The 22,673-nt window shown below is 37.6% G+C and overlaps 1 protein-coding gene and 1 long non-coding RNA gene across 2 annotated transcripts; one reads left to right on the top strand and one right to left on the bottom strand.

Moving 5' to 3' along the window:
* LOC120575056 (protein NipSnap homolog 2-like) lies at window positions 1-8,036 on the bottom strand. Its single transcript, XM_039825656.1, has 10 exons — window positions 7,896-8,036; window positions 6,845-6,984; window positions 6,707-6,752; window positions 6,208-6,302; window positions 4,962-5,032; window positions 4,698-4,838; window positions 3,484-3,515; window positions 2,108-2,202; window positions 1,402-1,485; window positions 1-1,123 (listed from the first exon to the last, which is right to left on the bottom strand). Exons 1-10 carry the CDS (start codon window positions 7,985-7,987, stop codon window positions 1,059-1,061), a joined length of 861 nt encoding a protein of 286 aa, XP_039681590.1. The 5' UTR covers window positions 7,988-8,036; the 3' UTR covers window positions 1-1,058.
* Window positions 8,037-16,277: 8,241 nt separating this feature from the next.
* LOC120575052 lies at window positions 16,278-20,769 on the top strand. Its single transcript, XR_005641945.1, has 3 exons — window positions 16,278-16,411; window positions 20,051-20,120; window positions 20,369-20,769. It is a non-coding gene; the product is annotated as an uncharacterized LOC120575052 (long non-coding RNA).
* The last annotated feature ends 1,904 nt before the right edge of the window (window positions 20,770-22,673 follow it).

Raw genomic sequence — 22,673 nt, 5'->3', positions numbered from 1 at the left:
TTGTTTGAACTGCTTTAATTTGTGTCGGCATTCTTCTCCTTCCTACACTGTTCCCAATGAACAAAAAGACAAGATAAACATGCTTCCTTCAACAATGAAATCTGATATTACAGTATGCAGCAGCATGACTGCCCACTCAGTCCCAGATTCACTCAGCCACTGACGGATTACATTTGTTTTCAGAGTTTATCATACACGATAGTTATGCCTCATTAAAACATGTTGGATAAAAACTGTTTTTAAAACCAGGCATGCTGTCTTCACAAGAAAAAAAGTAGAAGCCAAAGTTAGAAACACAGCACCATGAAACCGCAACATTACCATAACAGGGAACCCAGTAGGAACATCCAGGAAAAAAAAAGCAACTGAAAGGAGAAGTTTAGTTTTAATTTATAATTGACCTCAATTAAATATAAAATTGTCAGGTTTACATTTCTTACCATGTTGTACTTTATTGTCTTCATGACTAGAAACGGAAATACAGTTTTCGTGAATATACAGAGGCGTTCTCTCACTTTACTCGGCAATGGCATGGCTTGCTTCAAAGTGCACACTTAAACATATGTATTCCAAATTTACATTAAATAAATAAATAGCTACTGCACTGTGCAGCAAGCTTCAGCAGCACTTTTGTTTCTATCTGTCCTCACACCACACAGCTGCTCGTCTTTTCAAGTAACTTTGGTTGGTTCTAAACTCAGAAGAGCTCTGTTCATGGACCAGTTTTAATGTGGCACCAGACGTTGGCCATAACGACCCATCAGGAGGTTCAAATTGGACAAATTCACTCGTCCTGCTCCAGAACCCCAAAAATAATAAGTTGTGCATCGCCAAGGCCTGTAAGGGGTTTTGACTATTTTAATTGCTGATACATAGTAGGCATTGTTGCCTCCTCCGTCCTGGTGACATCTTGAAGTAATAAAGCAAGGACAAGAAAAAAAGAAGGGATGTTGTTTGGTAGGTCTGACGGGAGGTCAAAACCATGACAGTGATGCTCTGGATGGATGTAACATTCACAAGGGGTGCCACTCGATTTCAGCTTCTAGTTCGCCGCTCCTTCACTTCAGCGGGGAAGCCTTTGTCGGGATCATAATCCTGGAATCCATATGTTGAATGAGAGGAACTGGAGAAAACATTTAGAGAGGACTTAGTGTCACAATAGTTTAAAGTCCTTGTGATATTGATCAGGTTCAGCAAGCTCTAAAAGTTCAATACGTTGTTACTCAAGACAAATGAGATAAAGCCCTTTGTTTGTTTTTTTATAAAGTGAAGGAAAAGCCCTTCAGTCCCACAGCTAGACCCCGGCTGCAAAATAATTTTGCTGCCGCTAGGGTGCGTCTAGATTTCTAGGCTAATGGCTATGAGTTTTCATCACAACTTTGTGTTTAGGAAAGGACTCACCTGTGTAGTACACCACCTCGTCCCAGCCCTCCTGCTGCCAGGCGCCATTTCTGGTGTCTTCTCTGGACTGAAGGTCTTTGTAAGCTGCAATCAACAGATCACACATAGCACTGCTGATAGTACGTGGAGACGCTGCACACAAAGTCGGTAGCAGTTTAGCTAAATGTTTGAGCTGCACGTAACAATTATTTCCTTTATCAATTAATCTGGTAACAATTTTTGGATTAATCCTTGTGTTGACTTCGGGTCACATTGACCCGTTTTCAATTTTTGTTTTATGTCAGAAAATATGGCACGTAGAAATAAGCGCTGAAAATGTGTAGACAACACAAATTATTCTGTTGAAGTTATAACAACTGATTTGTCTGGACACTTCAATACCAGGTGACACCTAAAAAAAAATAAAAAAAAATAATGTTCTTACAATTAGTTTGGTGCGGTAAACGTTTTAGCAAACAATTGCATATTACAATGCAAACAGACAAGGAGGAGTCATGTTTGTGTCCACGTGATGAAAGTGCAATATTCAGTCTCCTGGCAGCAACGTTTGGGGCATTACTGCTTCATAAATGACTTAAAACAGTCAATTATCAAAACTGTTGATTGGTTTTCTGTGGAACAACTACTGATTTCAGCACTAGCATGATTCTGTACACGCTGACACTGTCAGTATGTCATTTTACATAAAGTTGGTATTTGACCGTACCCCAGAGGTGATGAACCATATAGAGGTTGCCGATCTGTGAGAAAAACCCTCCCACAGCTTCTCGGTTGTGCTGGCGGTATCCGATGGCTCTGGCCCTGCAGACGTGAACAACTTCAGTCACAACGCAGGCCAACAACCACCAGGGCTTCATCTGGCATAACAAGACCAGGCCAACACACATGGGACATCGGACACGTCTTCAAACAAGAATTTCATCAACATCTTTGAATTTATTCTGGACCGTTTCTTAATTTACACAATTGGATTTAGTCTGTTTTGTTAACGTAAACTAGACGACAATAGTCTTCCATAGCTGCGATTATCCATTACAGCATCACATCCAACCGTGACATGTGACGCCATTACTTACTGTACACACGTTTATGGATCTTAAGCTGGCCAAGTCCATGTGAAATGGTGTGCTGCTGTGAGTGGAATGTTTTAAAATCATTATGTTTTCCCCCTAAAGCAAACATGTACGTATTCAAGTCATAATCATTGTCTGGACACAAAACTATAAAGCTTCAGTTCTTAGTGTTGTTGTAACTTGAAGAAGAAGTTTAAGCCTTCAACTACACAAATTATATTAAAATTGCCTTGAATTGCTTTGCTGGCATAATCTACGTGACTGTAGAGGTTTGTTTTAAATACTGGCTGGTTAAAGTAAGCATAAACGCAAAAATAGGAAAAGAATAGTAGCTTTAGGAAAAAAATTACCTTGTCCTAGCATGATCTTTTCAACAATGGTGTTTTTCTTGTCTTATATTTTTTTAAATCATGTCCGCTTGAAAAGCCTGGATGTTATTCAAGTGTTTGAAGTTACAGTTACATATAAAATCATGCAGATCACAGTTAGGAACTACCACAAATGTGATAACTGGAAAACAATACAAAAGAGTTTAACAGTAGAACGACATCTCAGAAACACTGGAGGTATCTGTTACAGCCGACATCACTGACAAAGGTGCCAAACAAGTTGTGAAATGTAACCCAGTGGATTTAAAAGAAAAAAAAGGACATTCACTACAGGGAAATCAGAGAGGAAAAAAAAACTATAGAAAACTAAGGCATGTGCAGAAAGCTCACGTCTTCGTTTGTATCAATTGCAATCAACCGCGTTGCACAAACTGATAAATGTTGACCTCTCAGCTCGAGTAAAGGGTCATTATGCTGAACTATTATGTACACACATTTGTAGTGTACATATTATTCCACTTGTATTCGAATTTGGCTTGAGAGCATGACAGTTCAGCTTCAAAATAGCGTCTCTCTGTGGAATAGCTCTTATTAATGACAGCGTGGTGAGGAAGGTTTCATGTAGTGCAACTGTTCTGTAAGTACAATTCAGTGAATCAAATGAATTCAGGCTGCCTTACCAGTAATTACCCCACTCGATCATGGTTCCTGGCTGGAAGAAAGAAAACACAATGTTCTTTATTACAATAAAACAGCTTTCCAAACTGCAGATTGATATCACACCTTCTTCTTCTTTCCAGAGTAAAGACATTAACACAAATAAATGGTAGAGACGTAACACAGGTATTTTGTCATTGGGAAGATAAGCTGAAATAACAATTACACCCAAAGGCTTCTTTAATCATTCTCTGGGGCTTAAGACAACAAACGGCGTGCTGTTTCTAAGAGTCCGTGGTGAGGGATAATAGCTCGCATTCATCACGTCACAGGGGGCTCTGTCAGATCAGGACGAAAGACTTAATGTGCAGCGCATGATGCGTTTCCAGCATTATGTAGCTCTAATGCTGCTGTCAATTTAACCATTGAGATTAACTATGTCACCTGAGTGTCGATAAGTAGATATAAGTGGTTTATGTTGTTAATAGGGACTGTTTGAGCACCACTCTCATCTTGAATGCTCAAGACACAGGGGTCATTGTGGCGGAGGTAATTTAGAGGTCCGAGAAACAAAGCATGGCATGTCATCAGTTTAAACGGGAAAACATGACAGAGGACAAGTGAAAGAGCAATGCTGTCGCTTTCTCCTGAAGCCTAAGCCGCTGCAGAGGAGCTAGCAAAATAATACTTTATATGCACTGGGGTAGCTTCTAGTGGCGATGAGTTGTGATGATGCTAAAAGGGTGAGTGATCAGTCAACTTTCCTTGGACAAAAATTTACAAAACATACTGGTTATTAGCTCAGTCATGTATATCATAATGAAAAAATGTTGGTTCTGGGCTGGGAACCTGTTCAAAACAAAGTTGTTTTTTTTTGTTGCTAAAAAGCAATCTTGGCAGTGTTTAATAAATACTATGGTTTTATTTTCTGTCTACTCTGTACACATAACAGCCACTGTATTACATGTGTGTGACTCATCTGTTCCTCTGCCTGATGGTGTTGTAAGCTGTATAGATTGTAAAGTCATTTTAGGCAACTGTTATGTGACTTTGGGCCACATAAATAAGATGAACTGGACTCGACTTGAAAAGAAAGAGCGCAATATAAGCCGTTTAGTTTGCTTCTAAGTTTGATAAATGTTTGGATTGTTGGTGCACTTTCAAACTCACTCCATCTCTCACACACACATCTATAGCATGGCTAATGAGGAGATAAACTCTCTGGCTTGTTACCCACCCTGAGCTGGTAGGACCTGAGCTCGTAGATGTTGGGGCCCTCTCGGGGAACGGGCTCGTTCCAGAAGCTGAACTCCAGCAGAAGCTGGTTTCTGCGAGACATCAGCATCTTACCCCGCTCCTTCCTGTACGCTGTGAACTCCTGCCAATGGACGGACACCAATCAATAAGCTTTACTTTGACTGATGGCTATACTCTGTTTTTAGCACACTTCTAAAGCACTAAACATGGGGGACACAAATAATGCATCTGAAGGAGTCTTTACCTGGTTCTGCTTGAGCTTGTTCATCACCTCTGTTAGAGCTGGGTATCCACCTCTGTAACGCCACAGATGAACTGGGAAGTAGGAAACAAATATATCATAGATGCAAAATTGCACAAAACACAGAAATGTTAACTAAAAGAAGAAGACATACTTTTAATGATCCCTAAGAGGAAATACATTTTTACACTCTGTTGTTGTACACATTACGTACAGGCCCAAAATACACACACACAAACAGGACCTATACATGCACTAATGGGGAGATGTCAGAGTGAGGGGGCTGCCCCACGAACAGGCGCCTTGAGCAGTTGGGGGTTTGGTGCTTGCTCAAGGGCACCTCAGCAGTGCCCAGGTGGTGAACTGGCACCTCTCCAGCTACCAGTCCACAGTCCGTACTTGGTCCATAGGGATTTGGTTCCCAAGCCATGTCCCTATGGACTGAGCTACTGCTGCCCCTAACTGATATAAATAATATAAAAAAACATTCCTCCAGCCCTAAAACGTATAACCTTTGACATAATTCTTCTCACTTTGTGAGAGGGTTGAATCAATACAGAGCAGGAGTTTCCTGAACTGTTCACATCTTTGTGAAAATGACGTATTTTTCAGTTTTTTACAAGTTAATAAACTGCATCCTGATAACTGAAGATTATTAGCTGGTAAGACAACAAATAATTATTTAAACAAAGAAGTGTTTTAGTCATATTAGGTAATGACAGAATATTTTTTTATGAATATATGACTTAATGGTTTATTCTGTTTGTTTAAATACTATCGAGCCAATAATTCAGCAACAACTAAAGCAACACAATGTAGATGTGGAATGAGAAGTATAAGAAATCATGAACCTGGAAACAGGAATGCCCATATGAGGTAGTACTATAGCTTCTCTAGTAGGGGTGGGCATTTTTTTTTTTTTTTTAATTGTATGTCTGCTGCAATCACATGGGAAAAGTAACTACATTTACAACTGTGAATCGTTTTTTTGAATCGAGAATCGTTTTTGAATCGAAAATCGATTTTGAATCGAATCTTGAGCATAAAAATAGATATCGAATCGTGACACATTCTGAATCTTGCACCCCTATTCTCTAGGTTTAAAAAAAAAAAAAAAGCCTTGACAGGATATTTACATAGTACGTGCATGCGTATAGATATGCAGTAACATGCCTGCTGATTTGCAAACTGTGCAGAGCAAAGACCTATCACACTGTCGAGATCTGTGTGTTGAAATTAGTAATCCTACCAGCCTGGTCTTGTTCGCCATACCAGGTATTCCAAGTGCCCACCAGCTCACACGGATAGTACTTATCAGCATGGATGGAGGGCAAAACATCCTCACTGTGATGAACGAGAAACACCAACCAAACACTGAAATACACTATAACCACAGGTGCACTTCACTTAAATCTCGATTCAAATTCAAATCCACTTTCAAACAACAATATTTGAATAACAATTAAGTTTTTCTGGTCACATGTATTCTGTCTAATGTTACAAGTCCAAAATTAGTCCCCAACTACAAATAGACCGCTTCCAGTCATCTTAGGTATGAGCAAGGTTGGTCTGTGAAGGACTGAAGTCATGCCAGTGTGTCAATCACGTCACAAAAATAGACAAAAAAAAATAAAGTCGTCGTCTTCTTCTTCTTCTTCTACTACTACTACTGTCACTACTTTTGCTTAAGTACGAGCTAAGCATGCATACGGCATGCAGCATAGACAGTAATAAGAAGTAACACTCACCAGAGTTTGTTGTACGCATCCAGGCACTCCGGCTTGACATTATGGACTGGAAAAGAGAGTCATACTTAAGAACGATCTGATCATGACTTCAGGATAAATGGTTTATTTTTAACTACAAATACTGTGACGTGAACTTACACTGAATTTTGTACAGGTTACTTTCCTCATTTTTGGTCAGGAGGTTGGCATGTGTATCTTTCCTGGGATCAACTTTCCTCACAAACAGTGACTTAAACCAGCTGTCCTGTCCGTTTCTGCTGCTTGATGTTGCAAATCCCCTGCAAACACAGATGAGTCATGATACAATTGGATGGATGAGAAATTATTGTATGAACCACTATGATATATCTATAGCAAGACTGGCTTCCCAATCACCTATTTTGATATATTACTAGATGTTAGATTTACACTCACATAAACAGATCATCTTTATATGAGCGACATGCTTCATTGATAGAAAATATAAAAACACTTAATTTCAGGTTTATAGCTGAGCTGTTGTAAAGAAAGATTTTACATGAATACTTCAGTCAAAATACAGACTGGGCTTTGAATGTCAGTACCTCTGATCCATATAGTATACACAGTGTGATACAGCAGGTCACAGTATCTAACGGTCAGTGGTGGACAGTAACTACACAAGTACATGTACTCAAGTACTCTACTTAAGTACAATTGTGAGGTATTTTAATTTTTTCTGATACATTATAATTGTGCTACAGTTCAGAGGCAAATATTGTACTTTTTACTCGGCTAAATCTATTTGATACCTTTAGTTACTAGTTAGTTTGCAGATTCTGAATAATACTACAAAATACAACGTTAATCAACAAAATATTATAGGTTAAGATAAGACTTTATAGATCCCCGGGGGAAAGGGGTAACTACCAAACTGACCTTGAGCGTTCGAGATGCTCACTAACAAAAGATGACAGAAACTTGTATTCTTTCACCTCTACCTGCAAATACACGCAGCTTTAATCTTAAATATCCAGGAATAAACTATTTCAAGGTGTAGTTAGCTTGCATGTGAGTTAAAGCTGAAGGCCACTGAGGCTAACGTTACTGGGGCTAGCTTGCCCAAGCTCATCGTCGCCACCACAGAAACCTACTAAAGAAATGACACAACAGCTGACTGCAAACACTACAGAGATGATTACTGAACATGTACACTGAAGTCTGCCCAAACCTGCTCCACACGACGAGCTGTCCGGCCGACTGGGCCCTGCTTTTAGCCCGACCCAGGGCACCGCTGACTCTGTGAAGGACTCCAGTCGCCATCTTCAACTGTTCTCATGCACACAGAGCAGTTACCACATCTGACCACCAGGTGGCGATGCAGCACCGCAGTGCTGGACCATAGACTGTATATTAAGGTGCTGGACATGGTGCTGGACCGACCAAAGACAGGAGCGTTGTAGACACTGATAGAGGAAGTAGGCCTATTCTGATAACAACAAGTTGGTTCTCTTAATACATCCATGGGTATACGTATGTAAAACTATCTAAGTTTAATCAGGAAAATGTACTTAAAATAGCCTATTACAAGTAAAATTACATCATTCACTTATTACCTACTTACCCACTAATGTAAAAACAGGATTTTACTGTTATAATTGGTTGAGGAGGAGCAAATTGTTATTACGGCAACTAATGATTCTTTTCAGTATGGATTCATCTGCTTATTACTTTTTTTTTCCAATAATCGATTGTTTGGTTTGTAAAAATTCAGAAAATAGTGAGAAATGCCGTCACCATTACCCAGAGTCCAAAGTGACACCTTCACAATCGTTATTTTGTCCAATAGTACAAAATAGTACATACAAATAATTAAAATAATTAAAAAGCAAAACCAGCAAATCCTGAAATGTTTTACATGAAAAATAAACTGAAACGATTATCAAACTAGTTGCCAATTAATTTCCTGTCAATCAACTAATTGATTAATCGACTAATCAGATGTACTTGTATGTACTGTTGGGTAGTTTCATTTGTAACAACATTTGTAGAGTAAAAAAAGTATTCAACAATGCAGTATTGTTATATTGGATATGTGTAAGATATGTTATTAATCAAATTAATAAGTAGCCTAAATGGTAAAGTTATAGAAACAAACAAGGGGACAAAAATATAAAATAAAAGGTTGTGCCAGACTGGTATGCATTCTTTTCTTTACAGCAGATATTTTAACTTGTCATAGTATAAATAATAGGTGTTACTAATAACATTTAGTGTGTTTACATGCACAAAAGTACTTTGGGTATATCCTGGTTATGTTTTGTGCATTTAAACTGCTTCTTGTGGGATCTGGATAAGGCCTTATTGGTTTTGAAAAACCCAGATATGCTACCTGGAGTACCAGGATAGAAAGGATACTGTGGCATGAAACACCTCATACAGGTTTCTAAATATTCTTAGATGGTACAGAATAGTGGCTTAGATGGTGAGAAATCAAGACACAGCAAACAAATCAAGTCAAAAAAGTCAAGTCTTTTAAGAATTTATAACAAAAACTGGTAATCTTTAAAATAATTTATGAAAGTTAATACATGTTCAATAGACTCAGATTCTACATTAGTGTTGCTACATTGTTTTCTGACATCAGGACAGTACTTGAAATTCATTACAAGAGTAGCATCTATGCTTGATAGTGGAAGAGACCTCTTTCATACATTAGTGAGGAAGAAAACCAGTTAAGTTGCTGCTATTGACTTTTTTTTACAGCAGATGTTTTAACGTGTCACAGTAGGGGAAACACAGGTGTAACTGATATAAATAATGATGGCTCTGTTTTTATTAATAAAGCTATCTATTAGTCAGCACAATAACAGGGCCCTGGAGATAGAATACACAACATAAGTGCAACCTTTATTGAGGTTATTAATAACATCTGTGCTTTTCCTGCTATGACATGTCAAAATGTCTGTGCTGACAAAAGGCCTATTGTCTCTTGTAGTGGATATCAGCCGAATCAGGGTCTGGTCCCACACACTGTATATCTGCAGTGCATCATATCAAACAGTAAAATCATCCTCAGCTGGCATACCTAGAAAGAAAGAAAAACAGTGTCTATGGCAGATATGGGGGCCCTGGATATGAAGACGGGTAGAACTCCCTCTCTTAACACAATACAATATCTTTTACTACAACGTAATGGAAATTTCTCTTTAAATACATCTCTGCAGTTCAAAACACTGTAACATTGAGAAATGGAACATTAAAAATAACATATAAAACAATAGCAACATAAGCTAAGATGTAAATAGCATCAAATAAAAATAAATCTACAGCCAAACAAGAATTACTGGTTTGCAAACATCAAGATCCTTTCTAGAAAAGTAGTAATATTATTAGTGATGATAAAAGTAAAAGTAAATGTAAAATGTTGCATTGTGGTCAAAAAACAGTTAAACAGGTGGGGGCGCTACAATTCAATCCATAGCCCATCAACAGCAATTTTAGTGCCTAACTAAGACCACTGTCCAGTTAAATAAACAATATAGACACCATCAGACTCACTTTAACTGTCTTTGACATTGTATGAAACAAATTAGCCCATGCTCAAACTTGTAGCAGCTATCTCTACTTCACAAAACCTTTATTGGAACTCCAAAGTCTACCGTATTGGGTTTGGCAGGTGGCATGGGTGTGACTTTTGCAATTGTGAAAACACAACAAGATAACTTGAGATTCTTGTGGGGTAATTGGGTCCTTATATTTTCAAATACCGATATGCTGTAAGCAATGGATGTTTTTGTGTGTGCTGTATTCAGGAAGCGCACATCAGAACCAGATGCTCAAGGTTGATGGGGTTGCAACCATGGAGGAATTCAGTACATTTGAGATTGATTTATTATTTGACAGAATGACTATGAAGCTAACGGGGACCGTATTGCAAAAGCCTACTTGGCTTAAGGAGAAAGACTACTTACCACCAGTGGAATTCAGAGACTATGGATGGATTTGTTTTAAGTTCAAAGACATGAATCATATGGGAGTGTTTTCTCTGTGAAACATTTTTGAATAACAAAAGGCAAAATGTGGATATGTCTGGGAATTCAAAGTATGATCGTACCCACTGAAATGTTGCTCTTTTAGTTAAAAAATTTATCATGGCGGGTAGAAAAACATTAACTTTTTCACCACAGTGCATGGTTTCACTAGTTTAACCAACATCCACCATTTTGATACGCTGGACTTATTTCCAGTTTTATTTGATTGCATATTTTATAAAAATGACACCTCCTCACCAGCAGCCATGAACAACAGTATTAATGTAATGTCAAGTAGTGCGAGTCCCCTTTTGGAAATCAGTACAGTACAGTTCCTATAATGTCAGTATTAATCTGAATGGCCTGATCTGTATTTTTAATGAATTTAGTTGGAAGTGGAATACACAAAGGGCACATTTTATTAATGGAAGAAGTGAGATCAGCTTTTTAGAAAGAACACCAGTTTCACTGCTCCAGTGCATATACTGTACCTCATTACTGCTACAGTAAAACATATTTTGTGGGGTCTCTTTGCCTTGTTGAGGGAACTTTTGATACACTTTGTACCTGTTTATTTTTTTTACATCAGATGCAGGAAATCTGTCAGTTTTAATCTTTGCAGAAATTAGTAGTGTTTGACAGAGTAGATCCAGTAAGGATGTAAGGAATTAACTGGCTCAGATCCTCATTGAAAAGAGTCTAGAGTGTTATAACCTGCCATCTTGCTGCCACCTTCATCAGGGGCGTCAACTTGCATGTGATGCATCTTTTTCTACTGTTGTATGCTTCACCTGAGCAACATCGTTGTGTAATTTCACTTAACATTAATCATGAATATCATCTATCCCGATCAGTAGTTTTAGCTGGGTAATAAACTGGCAACTGAGTGTATAGCTGTTTCCATGACTTAATAGAGCTAAATAAAAGCAAACCTTAGGTACAATCTCAATTTATGGTCCACTTATTAGATTTTTACAGAGCTTTCAACTGTATCACACAGGTTTTATCAGTGGATGGAGTTCAGATGTCATGGAGATAGATCTGTTGACATGCAAACTAATATACAAACTTTCACAAAACAATCCCAACTCAAAGTCCACGTTCGAGATATTTACCTGTTTTACAAACAAATAACACGGCAATGGAGCAAACTTCAGATGATGATGATGATATAGTCAAAAGCTTCGGAAAAAGAAAGTGGACATTGAGTTATGTATTTTTTTTGTGAAATAACTTTTTAACAGGGTCAAGAATGAACGCTCATGCTTGCCTCTATTTGGGTTCCCATGATCTCTGCACAAGAGTGAAGATAAATGTGATTTTGCCATCAAGCCATTGTACTATTAAAGGACTATCTAAGAACTATCTCAGACTAACCCTGTTGAGGTTAGGAAGGCAGATAGGAAATGATAGGATTTGATTTAGTTTATTTAACTGCTAATAATCCTGTATTATTCCTTATGTTGTAATTATGTGTTTCTTGATTGTATGGCTTTGTACTTTGTAAAGTCTGCCATTGAACAGCTGCTGTACAGTATATATATTTGTTGATGCATGTTCTTCATTTCTATGCTACATGACCATGCTGGTACTGGTTTGGTGCTTCCCTGCAGCTCTAAAATCACCTACAATACACTCTGATTTTGGATAAAGTGAGTTTCACTAAACCAAGGCTTCGAGAAGAACAGCTGTGAAAACAGCTGATATGAATCCTTCACTAATGCACCAGAAAACCATGGATGCCATTTATCAGGGAGTTTAGAAATATAAAAAAAATGTCTTTGCTTAACACTCTTGATCCCACATGGCTAAATCGCTCATACAAAGTATGTCCTGGGTGGATCTTCAGAAAATTGAATATCTCCAAACCAAATTATCTAACCGGCTGTTTTCGCAGTTTCTCTCTCCCTCCTCTTATTATCTTTGGCTTTATTACGGACATGCTTGCTGTGAAAAGCTCTCCAAGAAATGCGGTTGGACTTGTGAGAAAATACTTTGGACATTTTGTTTATAGCCTTCACTCCTTATCTTGTCTGGGCATAGCAGTGAGTGAATGCAGCTCTACCGCACACAGTGGCACTAAAACATTTGTAATAATAATATGTGAGCAGATTAATATCCTGGACTATGTCTATGTTTTTATTTAAACAATGTAATATAGATAAGAAAATAATTGTTGCCAAGAATTACCAGAGTGTGCCCAATCTAAAATGTTATGGAGTGATACATTGTTGACAGACCTCTGCGACTCAGGCTTAAAATAAATAGACGGACGACTCTGGACTCTTATGAAATAGTAGTTTTAAGGAACACTGTACACTCCAGATCAAACACTGACCAATGAAGATAGTGTTATTCTCTTTATCTATCAGTCTAATGGCCCTACAGATTGTGCCTCACGTTTATTAAATGATGACGTCTAGCAAGACACCTTCTCTAAGCAGAATGTGTAATATTCTCTCTAACTGGTTGTACTACTGTATCAGTGTTGGAGGAGGTAGTCATATCCTTTACCTAATTAAAGATAACAATAAAAAGTAGGGCCTACTCCAATGCAAATAAAGGTTTTGCATTGAAAATGTAACTAAAGTAAAAATATATATAAGCACAATTATCAAAATGTACTTAAAGTATAAAAAGAAATAGCAGAAAATTGTCCACAGTGAGTGTTACATAAATATATTATTATATTATTGATAGTCTATATCGACAACGTTTCATTTACGTGATCGTTCCGGTGCCGCCGGATGTTCTGCCGGATGTCCCTCATCTTCCGCTTTCTTTGTGTTGGCATTCTAAACTCCGGTCAATTTGGGAAACATCCTCCGAGCTAGACCATACAACAAAATAATAACAAAATAGACAATAAACCATACATCAAATAAACATATGTATAAATGACAAAACCATAAGCCCATCATACATGTCTCACTCCAGCACAAAGCTTATTAGGAGCCATCCAGAAAGCTAAGGTACTTTCCCCATTTTCTAATGTAGACATCCAATCTGGAAAAACGTTTATATGGCAGTTTTTCAAACGCCACCACCCTATCTCACAAACCCAATCTTGAATTGATGGCACCCCTTCATTCCTCCATCCACTCAAAACAAAATCTGTCTGGCTAACATTAAACTAGTTTGGACCCAGCTTCTTATGTGCTTATCCATCCCGACCATGGGTCCCTGCAATCCGACATAGGTTACCATGTATCCCAGGGCGATAATGGGGCAAGAACAGATTGCTCAATACAATAGCAGGGTGGGGTTCCTTCCCGAGGCTGTTTTGCAGAGGCATTGTACCTGCGTCCGCTTAGAACTGCCCAAGACAATTGTGATTGGTTTAAAGAAATGCCAATAAACCAGAGCAAGTTTTTCTACAATCCCGGAACACTGTGTGGACTAGCCAGACCTTTCTCCGTAACGCTGGGGAGATAGGTCTGGCAATGCAAGACTATATTAATGGTAATTGCATTAATCTGTAAGTGGAAATTAAATTGTATTTGGTCAATTTGGATCTAGTTTACAATGTATCATATTTCATAACATAAAATTACATAGATTCCCAGATTCCCATTATGAACTACAGTAGCCTATATTACAGCTGCTGTGCTACTGCCCTGTAGGCCAGCTATACACATTCCCATACATGCTTTCACAGCCATGTAACTTAAAGAAAGACTGATGATATTATTTACACAACCTAATAAGTGAGGAAAAGAGCCATTATTTATGAAGGCAAAGTCGGTGACACAAATGAAAACTCACAAGTCTAACCAGTCTAAGTGAATTATTGTTAACACAAAAGTAAGGAGTGTTAAAATGATCCAAAACAAAGTGTAAAATTAGATCCATTGCTTGAGTTGTTGAAAACTACAGTCCTGTGCCAAATTATGTTTCAATGTGAAATGTCTAAAGCACTGTAATGTTCACATCAACAACCATACTATATCTAAGATTTATTACCACTATATTCATCATACAATTATGAAATGGTATTTGAGGTTTAACCTTTGTGTTGAACTGTATTGGACAGTCAAGTCCCCCCATTGTCTGGTCTAAGCTTGCGCTTTCTGGCTTTGTAATAACTTTTTTCTTAAGTGATCCTTCAATCAGCCTTTGAGAATGGACAGAATTGGGTCCTGGGAAATAAAGAAATCCTGTGTACTTACTGTGGTATTTAATGACGTTGGACATTATTTTTTCTGTCTCGGCTGCCATAGCTTTGCACTCCTTCTACAGTAATACTTAGACATATAGTCAGAGGTGTGAATGAAAAATTAAGTGATCAGTGCTCAAGGCCAAAAATAAGATTTTTGAGAGGGCGGCAACAGCCTTCATGAGCCAGGTCTTCTTTCACCTATGAGATGTTGGTCTGGAAGCAATTTAACCATTACATTTTAAGACACACAGAAAGGTATCTACAGATTACAGTGGGTTTTTTTCTCAAACATCACAGGCAGCAAAGTTGAGCTACTGATTTTTTTTTTTTTTTTTTTACTGCTCAACTTGTGAGAAAACGTGCTTTTGATGGCTGAATGGTAAGCCTGAATATTTTCTCTCCTTTGACCTGATCAAACATATGCTGGTAGGCCTATTTCAGACCACATGTTTTCTCATGATTATACCATTCAGCCCATTGCAATTCGAACAACTAAACTACATCTGTTCAGGCATAGTTTCTCACCAAAACAAACATATGCAAATGCTTATAAGTGGAATATATCACAGTAGAATACATATGTAAAATACTTCTCAAAATTGAGCATCCTGGATTTTTCCCTCACTGTCAAATGTGCCATTGATGGGCAGCTTTATCTGCTGTCATATCTGTAGAATCATTCATTCATTTTCCATATAAATATTTTTCCTCTTCAGGGTCACAGGGGGCTGAAGCCTATTACTTTTATTACTGCAATGACCTAATGTTATCCCCATGTGGATAAGTAGCCTATCTATCTGAACAAATAACCTGTCTGGAAAAAGTTTGGTTATGCATATGGATGGCTCATCAAGTGATATTGACACTATTTCAGTTATTTAATTCCACGTCTTACCACTTCCAACGTTAAATGTGGTGGACAAAGTAATATTTTAGTTTATCTCTATTTACAGGGATTATACTTGGCCAACGCTACCTCAGATACATAAATGGATAAATAACATTTAATAGGACTGTCATATTATCTGCAGCCTAATATAAAAACTCATTAAACTGTTTTCTTTTTGAAAGATAAATAGCCTACAAGGCAACATTTGAAAACAAAACTGTGTCCACAATCTGCTTCTTTCTTCTTCTTTTTTTAAATAAACACCCAGATTCCTCAAAAACTCTTTTATTCAGCTGGGATGAAAAATATTGTGTCTATTGGACAACAAAAAGATTCATTAGGCTACTCATTTCCCAAGTTGAGACTGTTGTAAATGCAACTAGAAATTACATATCTTCTTGCTTGTTTTGTACAGACAAGACACATTAACTTGTTATATATGAAAATATAAAATAGTGGAAAGTAAGTTTTATATATAAATGCGCCTGATAAAAATGTTGTGATAAAATAAAAATGTTAGTAATCGGGAGACATCGCTTCCGGCTGCCATTTTTAGGTGAACGTCTGAAGTTAGAGCTGAAATATCTGTTAATGTCCGGGTATTATATATAAAGTTTTATGCTGGACAGAAGACTGCGGAGTTTTGAAATGTCTTTAAAAGAGCGGTGAGTTTGTCTGTTTTTTTTTTTCAGATAAATGCTTTTTCTGTGACTCAAAATCAACTCCGACATGTAAAATCGGTGGTTAGCTAACGTTACGTGAAGGAAGGTGCCTAAATTCCGTCTGCTAGCAAACAACAGAAAACCTATAAACTGCTATGTGGTGGGATTCACTAACAACAGGGCAAATAACCCACAATTTAACCATGTATTTATAAGCTGCTGAACCAAAAAAATACAGGCAATAAGACGCGAGGCGTCAGCAGAAAGAATATAACAACTTTGAGACACTCACTATGCCTAACGCTACGTTACGTTATTTTGACTTTGTGCAATTTGTGTCCTAGTGGAAAGTGGATAAAATCGAAGCTATGCAGTGTGAAGTTTGCAAGTGACTTAGCTTGCTATCACATAGCTAACATTAGCTTACTAACAGCTAACTTGTCTTCTGGTAGACATAGGTTGCTAAAATAATCATTTGACATATGTCAAATGATTATTTTATGCATTTATATCTAATGTTTTTAGCTAGCTACAGGCCTTTTGTTAGAGTTTCAGCCCTTGGATGCGTATTGTGGTGTATGGCAAGCTGTTTTAACATTTAATTGAACCACACTCCTATCTTTTCTGTAATTACATTTTAAATAACCATAGAAGCATTTTTGCCAACTGTGGATATCCGTAATAAGTACTAGTCAAAACGTATTGTGTCTGGAATGTTTATTTTTTTCATTTTGGATACCTTAAATTTGGTGACAGTAAATGTAGATATTTTAATAAACTAGATATGATTTTTGAATTTGCAAAAGATTGTATGAGATATAGCATGGTGGGGTCACATTTGACAGACGTTAGTGTTCATTACTAAAGATGAGGACAGGTAATGGTCAAACATGAATTTTAAGGTACAATAATAGTCTGTTTCATCTTACCAAAAACCCTAGCACTACAACTTAGACCTGCAGCAGCAGTAAAGGCCAGACGTGAGAGCTCACTGTATTGACGACAGTTAAAGTGATGGTTCGGAGTAATTCACCCAAGGGTCCTTTGCACCATTACCTCGAGCCAAACAACCCCCCAGAAGCTTTTTTCACCTGGGTCGAACATTGGGAGAGTTAGCTAGAGTAGCGTTATCAGCTGAATGGGCTAATGGACCCACGTTTGTATCTCGTAAATTACCCCACTAATAATGCCCGAAATGATACCAAACGTCTACAAGTAGTACAAATAGGTTATGCTCTCATAAAAGGATGGATTGGAAAGTTTGTAAGTACACCAGAAGTTTATGTAAATAACACTTGTCTGCTGGCTTCTGCTCTCTGCTGTTGTTGTTGCTGCTGTAAGACGAGTGCTTAGGGCTGTCTACAAATTACAACAGCGAAAAGAGATGCAACAAAAATATTTATTAATTTAAAAAGATTTTTTAAAGTAAGTGCTGTAGTATAACTAGCAGGAGACAAGTAATAATTGAGGTAAGTTTGGAGACATTACCTTATTTAATCATTAAATTAATAAATATTTTTGTTGTAACTCTTTTCGGTGTAGTAATTTGTAGATGGCCCTACGCACTCGTCTAACTGCAGGTAACGGGAGCAGCAGCAGCAGCAGCAACAGAGAGCTGAAGAGAGCAGGCAAGTGTTCATAAACTTCTGGTGTACTTACAAACTTTCCAATCCATCGTTTTATGAGAGCATAACCTATTTGTACTACTTGTAGACGTTTGGTATCATTTCGGGCATTATTAGTGGGGTAACTTACAAGGTACAAACGTGGGGCCATTAGCCCCTGCGCTAAGCTATTCAGCTGATAACGCTACTCTACACTAACTCTCCCAATGTTAGACCCAGGTGAAAAAAGCTTCTAGAGGGGTGTTTGGCTCGAGATCATGGTGCAAAGGACCCTAGGGTGAATTACTCCGAACCATCACTTTAATCTTCTGAGGTAAGAGATCCTATACTACATCCTACACAATATTTTTAAATCTATTTGCCAATGGCTGGTAAACCGTTAGCAAATGTACCAGCAAAAGTATTTTTCAACTGGCCGGTGTCAATATACAGTGTCATTTAAAACAACAAGCAGGTCCTATTTATTTTTTAAACAGCATACAAAACACACAATTTACAACATGAATACATCCCTTTCATGCTAATGAATAAAATTATTTTTTCAGCAGATGTCTTAGTTACAACACGATGGAGCTAGCAAAGCAGTTTTGTGTTTATATGTGCGAGCGGGATTTATTCAGTTTGGGAAATCCCATGGTCTCTAAAGCTACAACTCAAATTGTCTGGCTGATTAAACAGGGAGGGACCCATCTGCTAGTGATAGCTACATGGAGCTACATAGATAAATATGCATCAAACAAGCCACTTTTTAATTTTGCTGTTCCCATGAATACAAAAGTTGGGTGACCCTCCCCCCTAGACTAAAAATAATTGGATGACCCTCCCATCAACAAAGAATAAAAAGACATAACCCTCCCCTATTTTCCTCCGGTGGTCCATTCCTTAAATACCGAACCGAGCTTAGCGTGAAATTCTCCTCTGTGGTACCATAGCTACTGTAGATAAAGTAAGTGTGACGGTGGACACATCAAGAGTCATACGTTGCATACCACCAGACAAGCACCAGAAACCTAAGCAGAGCAAATTTGGCTCATGGAGGAGTTCTTTGAGGTGAAGAAAAGATACAAAAGGTAGGATTTAGGGTTATCCAGAATGCTGTTTAGAAAAATTAGACAAGGCTGTCTAGATAGGTAATTTTAAAAGTGTGTATTTTTTTTTTAATAAGAAGAGGTATGACCTTAAAGGTCCCATGGCATGAAAATTTCACTTTATGAGGTTTTTTAACAATAATATGCGTTCCCCCAGCCTGCCTATGGTCCCCCAGTGGCTAGAAATGGCGATAGGTGTAAACCGAGCCCTGGGTATCCTGCTCTGCCTTTTGAGAAAATGAAAGCTCAGATGGGCCGATCTGGAACCTTGCTCCTTATGAGGTCATAAGGAGCAAGGTTACCTTCCCTTTCTCTGCTTTGCCCGCCCAGAGAATTTGGCCGACCCATGAGAGGGAGACATCATGGCTTTCAAACGAGCAAAGTGGCAGTTGGTCAAGGCCACACCCCCACTCTCCACCTTGCCCCCCCCTCTCCTCCTCAATAGCTACAGACACAGAAATGGCACATACTAAGGAAAGCTCATTGTGGGACTGGCTCTAGTGGCTGTAATTCTGCACCAAGGCTGAATTTCGGGAAAGAGACTTCAGATACAGTATTAGGGGACCACTAAGGTCTATATAAAAGCATCCAAAGAGCACCATGTCATGGGACCTTTTAAATGAATTATTTTTTGGCAATAAAAGATCTGAATAAACTCTTATTAGGAATATCTGTAGATTTTATGTCATGCACAAACTTATAATATTAATTTAGTTAGTATTACATTTGTATTGTTCCTTTTACACACAGCCTGTAGGAACACTAGTAATGTGAAATAAAACAATTTACATACAAAAATGTAGTTCATGAATCTGGGAAATTATTAATCTTTGCAATAAAAAGCAGGTGCATGGGATTATGATTATTGGGGAAAAAAATTAAGGGGAATCATGTTGGTTATTAAACTGGCCTTATTTGTTTTTCCTTAGAAATGCGAAAACCCTGATGCCAACAGCAAGTACAGTGACCTTGAGAGGTGGGAATGAGTGGGAGATTAAGGTAAACATGGATGACAGCACATTTTACTGATTTGCACTCAACTTGACACTGCAAATGGTATAATCTTAGCAAAAGGGTCTAAATGAGTAATATTTGTCCAGAAATTTGCCACAGTTTATCTTACTGTAAAAAAGGTCTTTATGGTCCTGTTTTTCCATGTATTATTCAAGTTTGATTTCTCAGTGGCACAGTCTGTCTGTCTGGAGGTAGTAGTCATCTTTTGCATCCTTTGACCATCCATCTTCTAGATGAATACCTATGAAAAGACAAGGCAACCCTTGGTGTTCGATACAGAAGCGTCAGTTATGCCACATCTCCACAATTTGGTGGGATGAAAGAGGACTACATGAACAGAAAACCTACTACTGAAAACGGAGACACTGAAATGTTCTGGGGTTTTTTCTGGACTTTCCATCATATTATGTCATTGTCAGCCTGTGTACAGTGAGCCTTTAGTTTATATAATGTGACAAAAGTTTTCATTAAAATAACAAGCAAGCCCTAAGTGTGTTATTGTTATGTTAAGAGTTTTATCACTGACATTTATGAATAGCTGTTGAGACAACTGTAATACAAAAGGGCTTAGTCAGAAAGTTTACTTTGACTATGCAAATCACAGTGGTTCAATAAAGTGGTTATCATTTTTTATGTTTTGTATGATTTTTAAATTTTTATATTTGTTGCTTGTGAAGCACTTTGTGATTCTATCTGTGATAGGTGCTATATAAATAAAGCTTACTTACTTACTTACTTACTTAAAACAGCTAAAGTTAAAACATTGCTGTCTCTTGTCATCATACTGACATGTTTCTGATCTTAATTCACCTGCCATTCTGATCTTCCCTTCTCAAATGCATTAGAAATTAGCTTTAGAAAGGCTTTAAATAGTGCTGGGTGATATGGATAAAATCAGATATCACAATATTCTTGACCAAATACCTCAATGTCGATTTTTGCGACGATATTGTAGGGTTTACAATTGGTGCTTTTACAAAATATTAGATAAAAGAATTAAAATAAAATTGGATAAATAATCATCAGTAATGTGGATGTAATGACAGCTAGAACAGTCTGGTATGTTAAGAAAATGACATCACTGTAATGTAGCCTTTAAAACCAGGAAATGACAACACTTACCATATTACGATATTACTATATCCAAAATCTAAGACGATGTCTGGTCTCATATCACGATATCGATATAATATCGCTATATTGCCCAGCCCTAGCTCTAAATACTAAGTTGTCATGCTGGCTGTTTTATTTAGCCTAGCTGCAAGATATTTCCAGGTGTAAACGGGTAATACTTGAGTTGAACTATTAATTTAACTTAGTTAATGAAATAAGCTAATGTGACATATGGCTAGAACAAGAAATCAGACCTCAATATGGACATGGTATCTTGCATTTTTAGTTAAGCTTATTATGTTAGCAAGTTGACTGTGCTACCAAAAACTGTTAGACGGACATGTTTGCTACAGGTGCTGAACAGATGCTTTTGTTGACAGCATATGCAAAAATACATTCTCTTTTTAAAAGCCACAGTTTACTGGTGCAGCCTGATTAAAGTACACTGATTACATTTATTTTATTCTACACAAGAAATCTCAGGCCTGAAAATGAGGTTAATGTTCGAGTAATATTCCAGCTGCAAAATATTTGAGTGATCTTTTGTGAATTTGTGAATGTGTAATAGCATTGCATCAACCTCTCTTGAGAGGACCTCAGTTATGTACCATATGTGGCAATGGATGACATAACAGGTAGCTCATAGAGTGAATAGGATAAAAAAGAGAAACCCAACCTGCATCTGTGACTAGACCCCCAGTCAGTACAGTGTAAAACTAGGTTTGTGTGGCAGAATATGCAGCTGTACCATAAATACATTTATTATACTAGTCTTTGTTGGGATCTGATAGATAAATATCCTTTAGAGCTACTGTATAGCTGTAATAAACTCTGGACATCTGGTATGTGTGTGTCAGTTAAACTACATGTAGTGCATGTTGTTTATGCCCTGTTTTCTTTTACAATAATATGTCCAGCATTTTTTTGATATTATAGAGGGTCAGGACACATGTTTAGATGCCTAATACCTAGATCTTAGTTCCTTATTGTAAGTACCATCATTTATCAACATTTTATAAGACACCATGTTACCTTTCACTCAGCCAAATGTTTGCAGTATTAGGTCACATGCAGTAGGCTGTTCAAAAGCATTGAGCCAGACTGCACATCTGAATAATATTATTATCATGAGACAATATTATTATCATGAGACACTGTTTCCATGAATGAAACTGAGATGTGTAGGCATAGAGTAGTATGTTAAGTTGAGTTTTTAACAAAAACAAGGTTGATGTGTGTCCTGGCTGCTTTAGAGGTAGAGCAACATTTGATTCACACAGTACAAATTACAAGGATATCACAAATATATTTTGTTATTTTGACTTAAGGTCATACTCATACCTGACACAATGTTGTTTTTGAAAGATGCCAAAGACCCTTCCGGATTTAAGCGAGTGCATTTGGCAAAGATGTAATAGTGCAAAA

The sequence above is a fragment of the Perca fluviatilis genome, chromosome 2 (genome assembly GCF_010015445.1).
Source record: "Perca fluviatilis chromosome 2, GENO_Pfluv_1.0, whole genome shotgun sequence".
NCBI classification, from domain to species: domain Eukaryota; kingdom Metazoa; phylum Chordata; class Actinopteri; order Perciformes; family Percidae; genus Perca; species Perca fluviatilis.
Note: the sequence above shows the minus strand (reverse complement) of the source record. Positions and strands in the feature narration are given on the sequence as shown.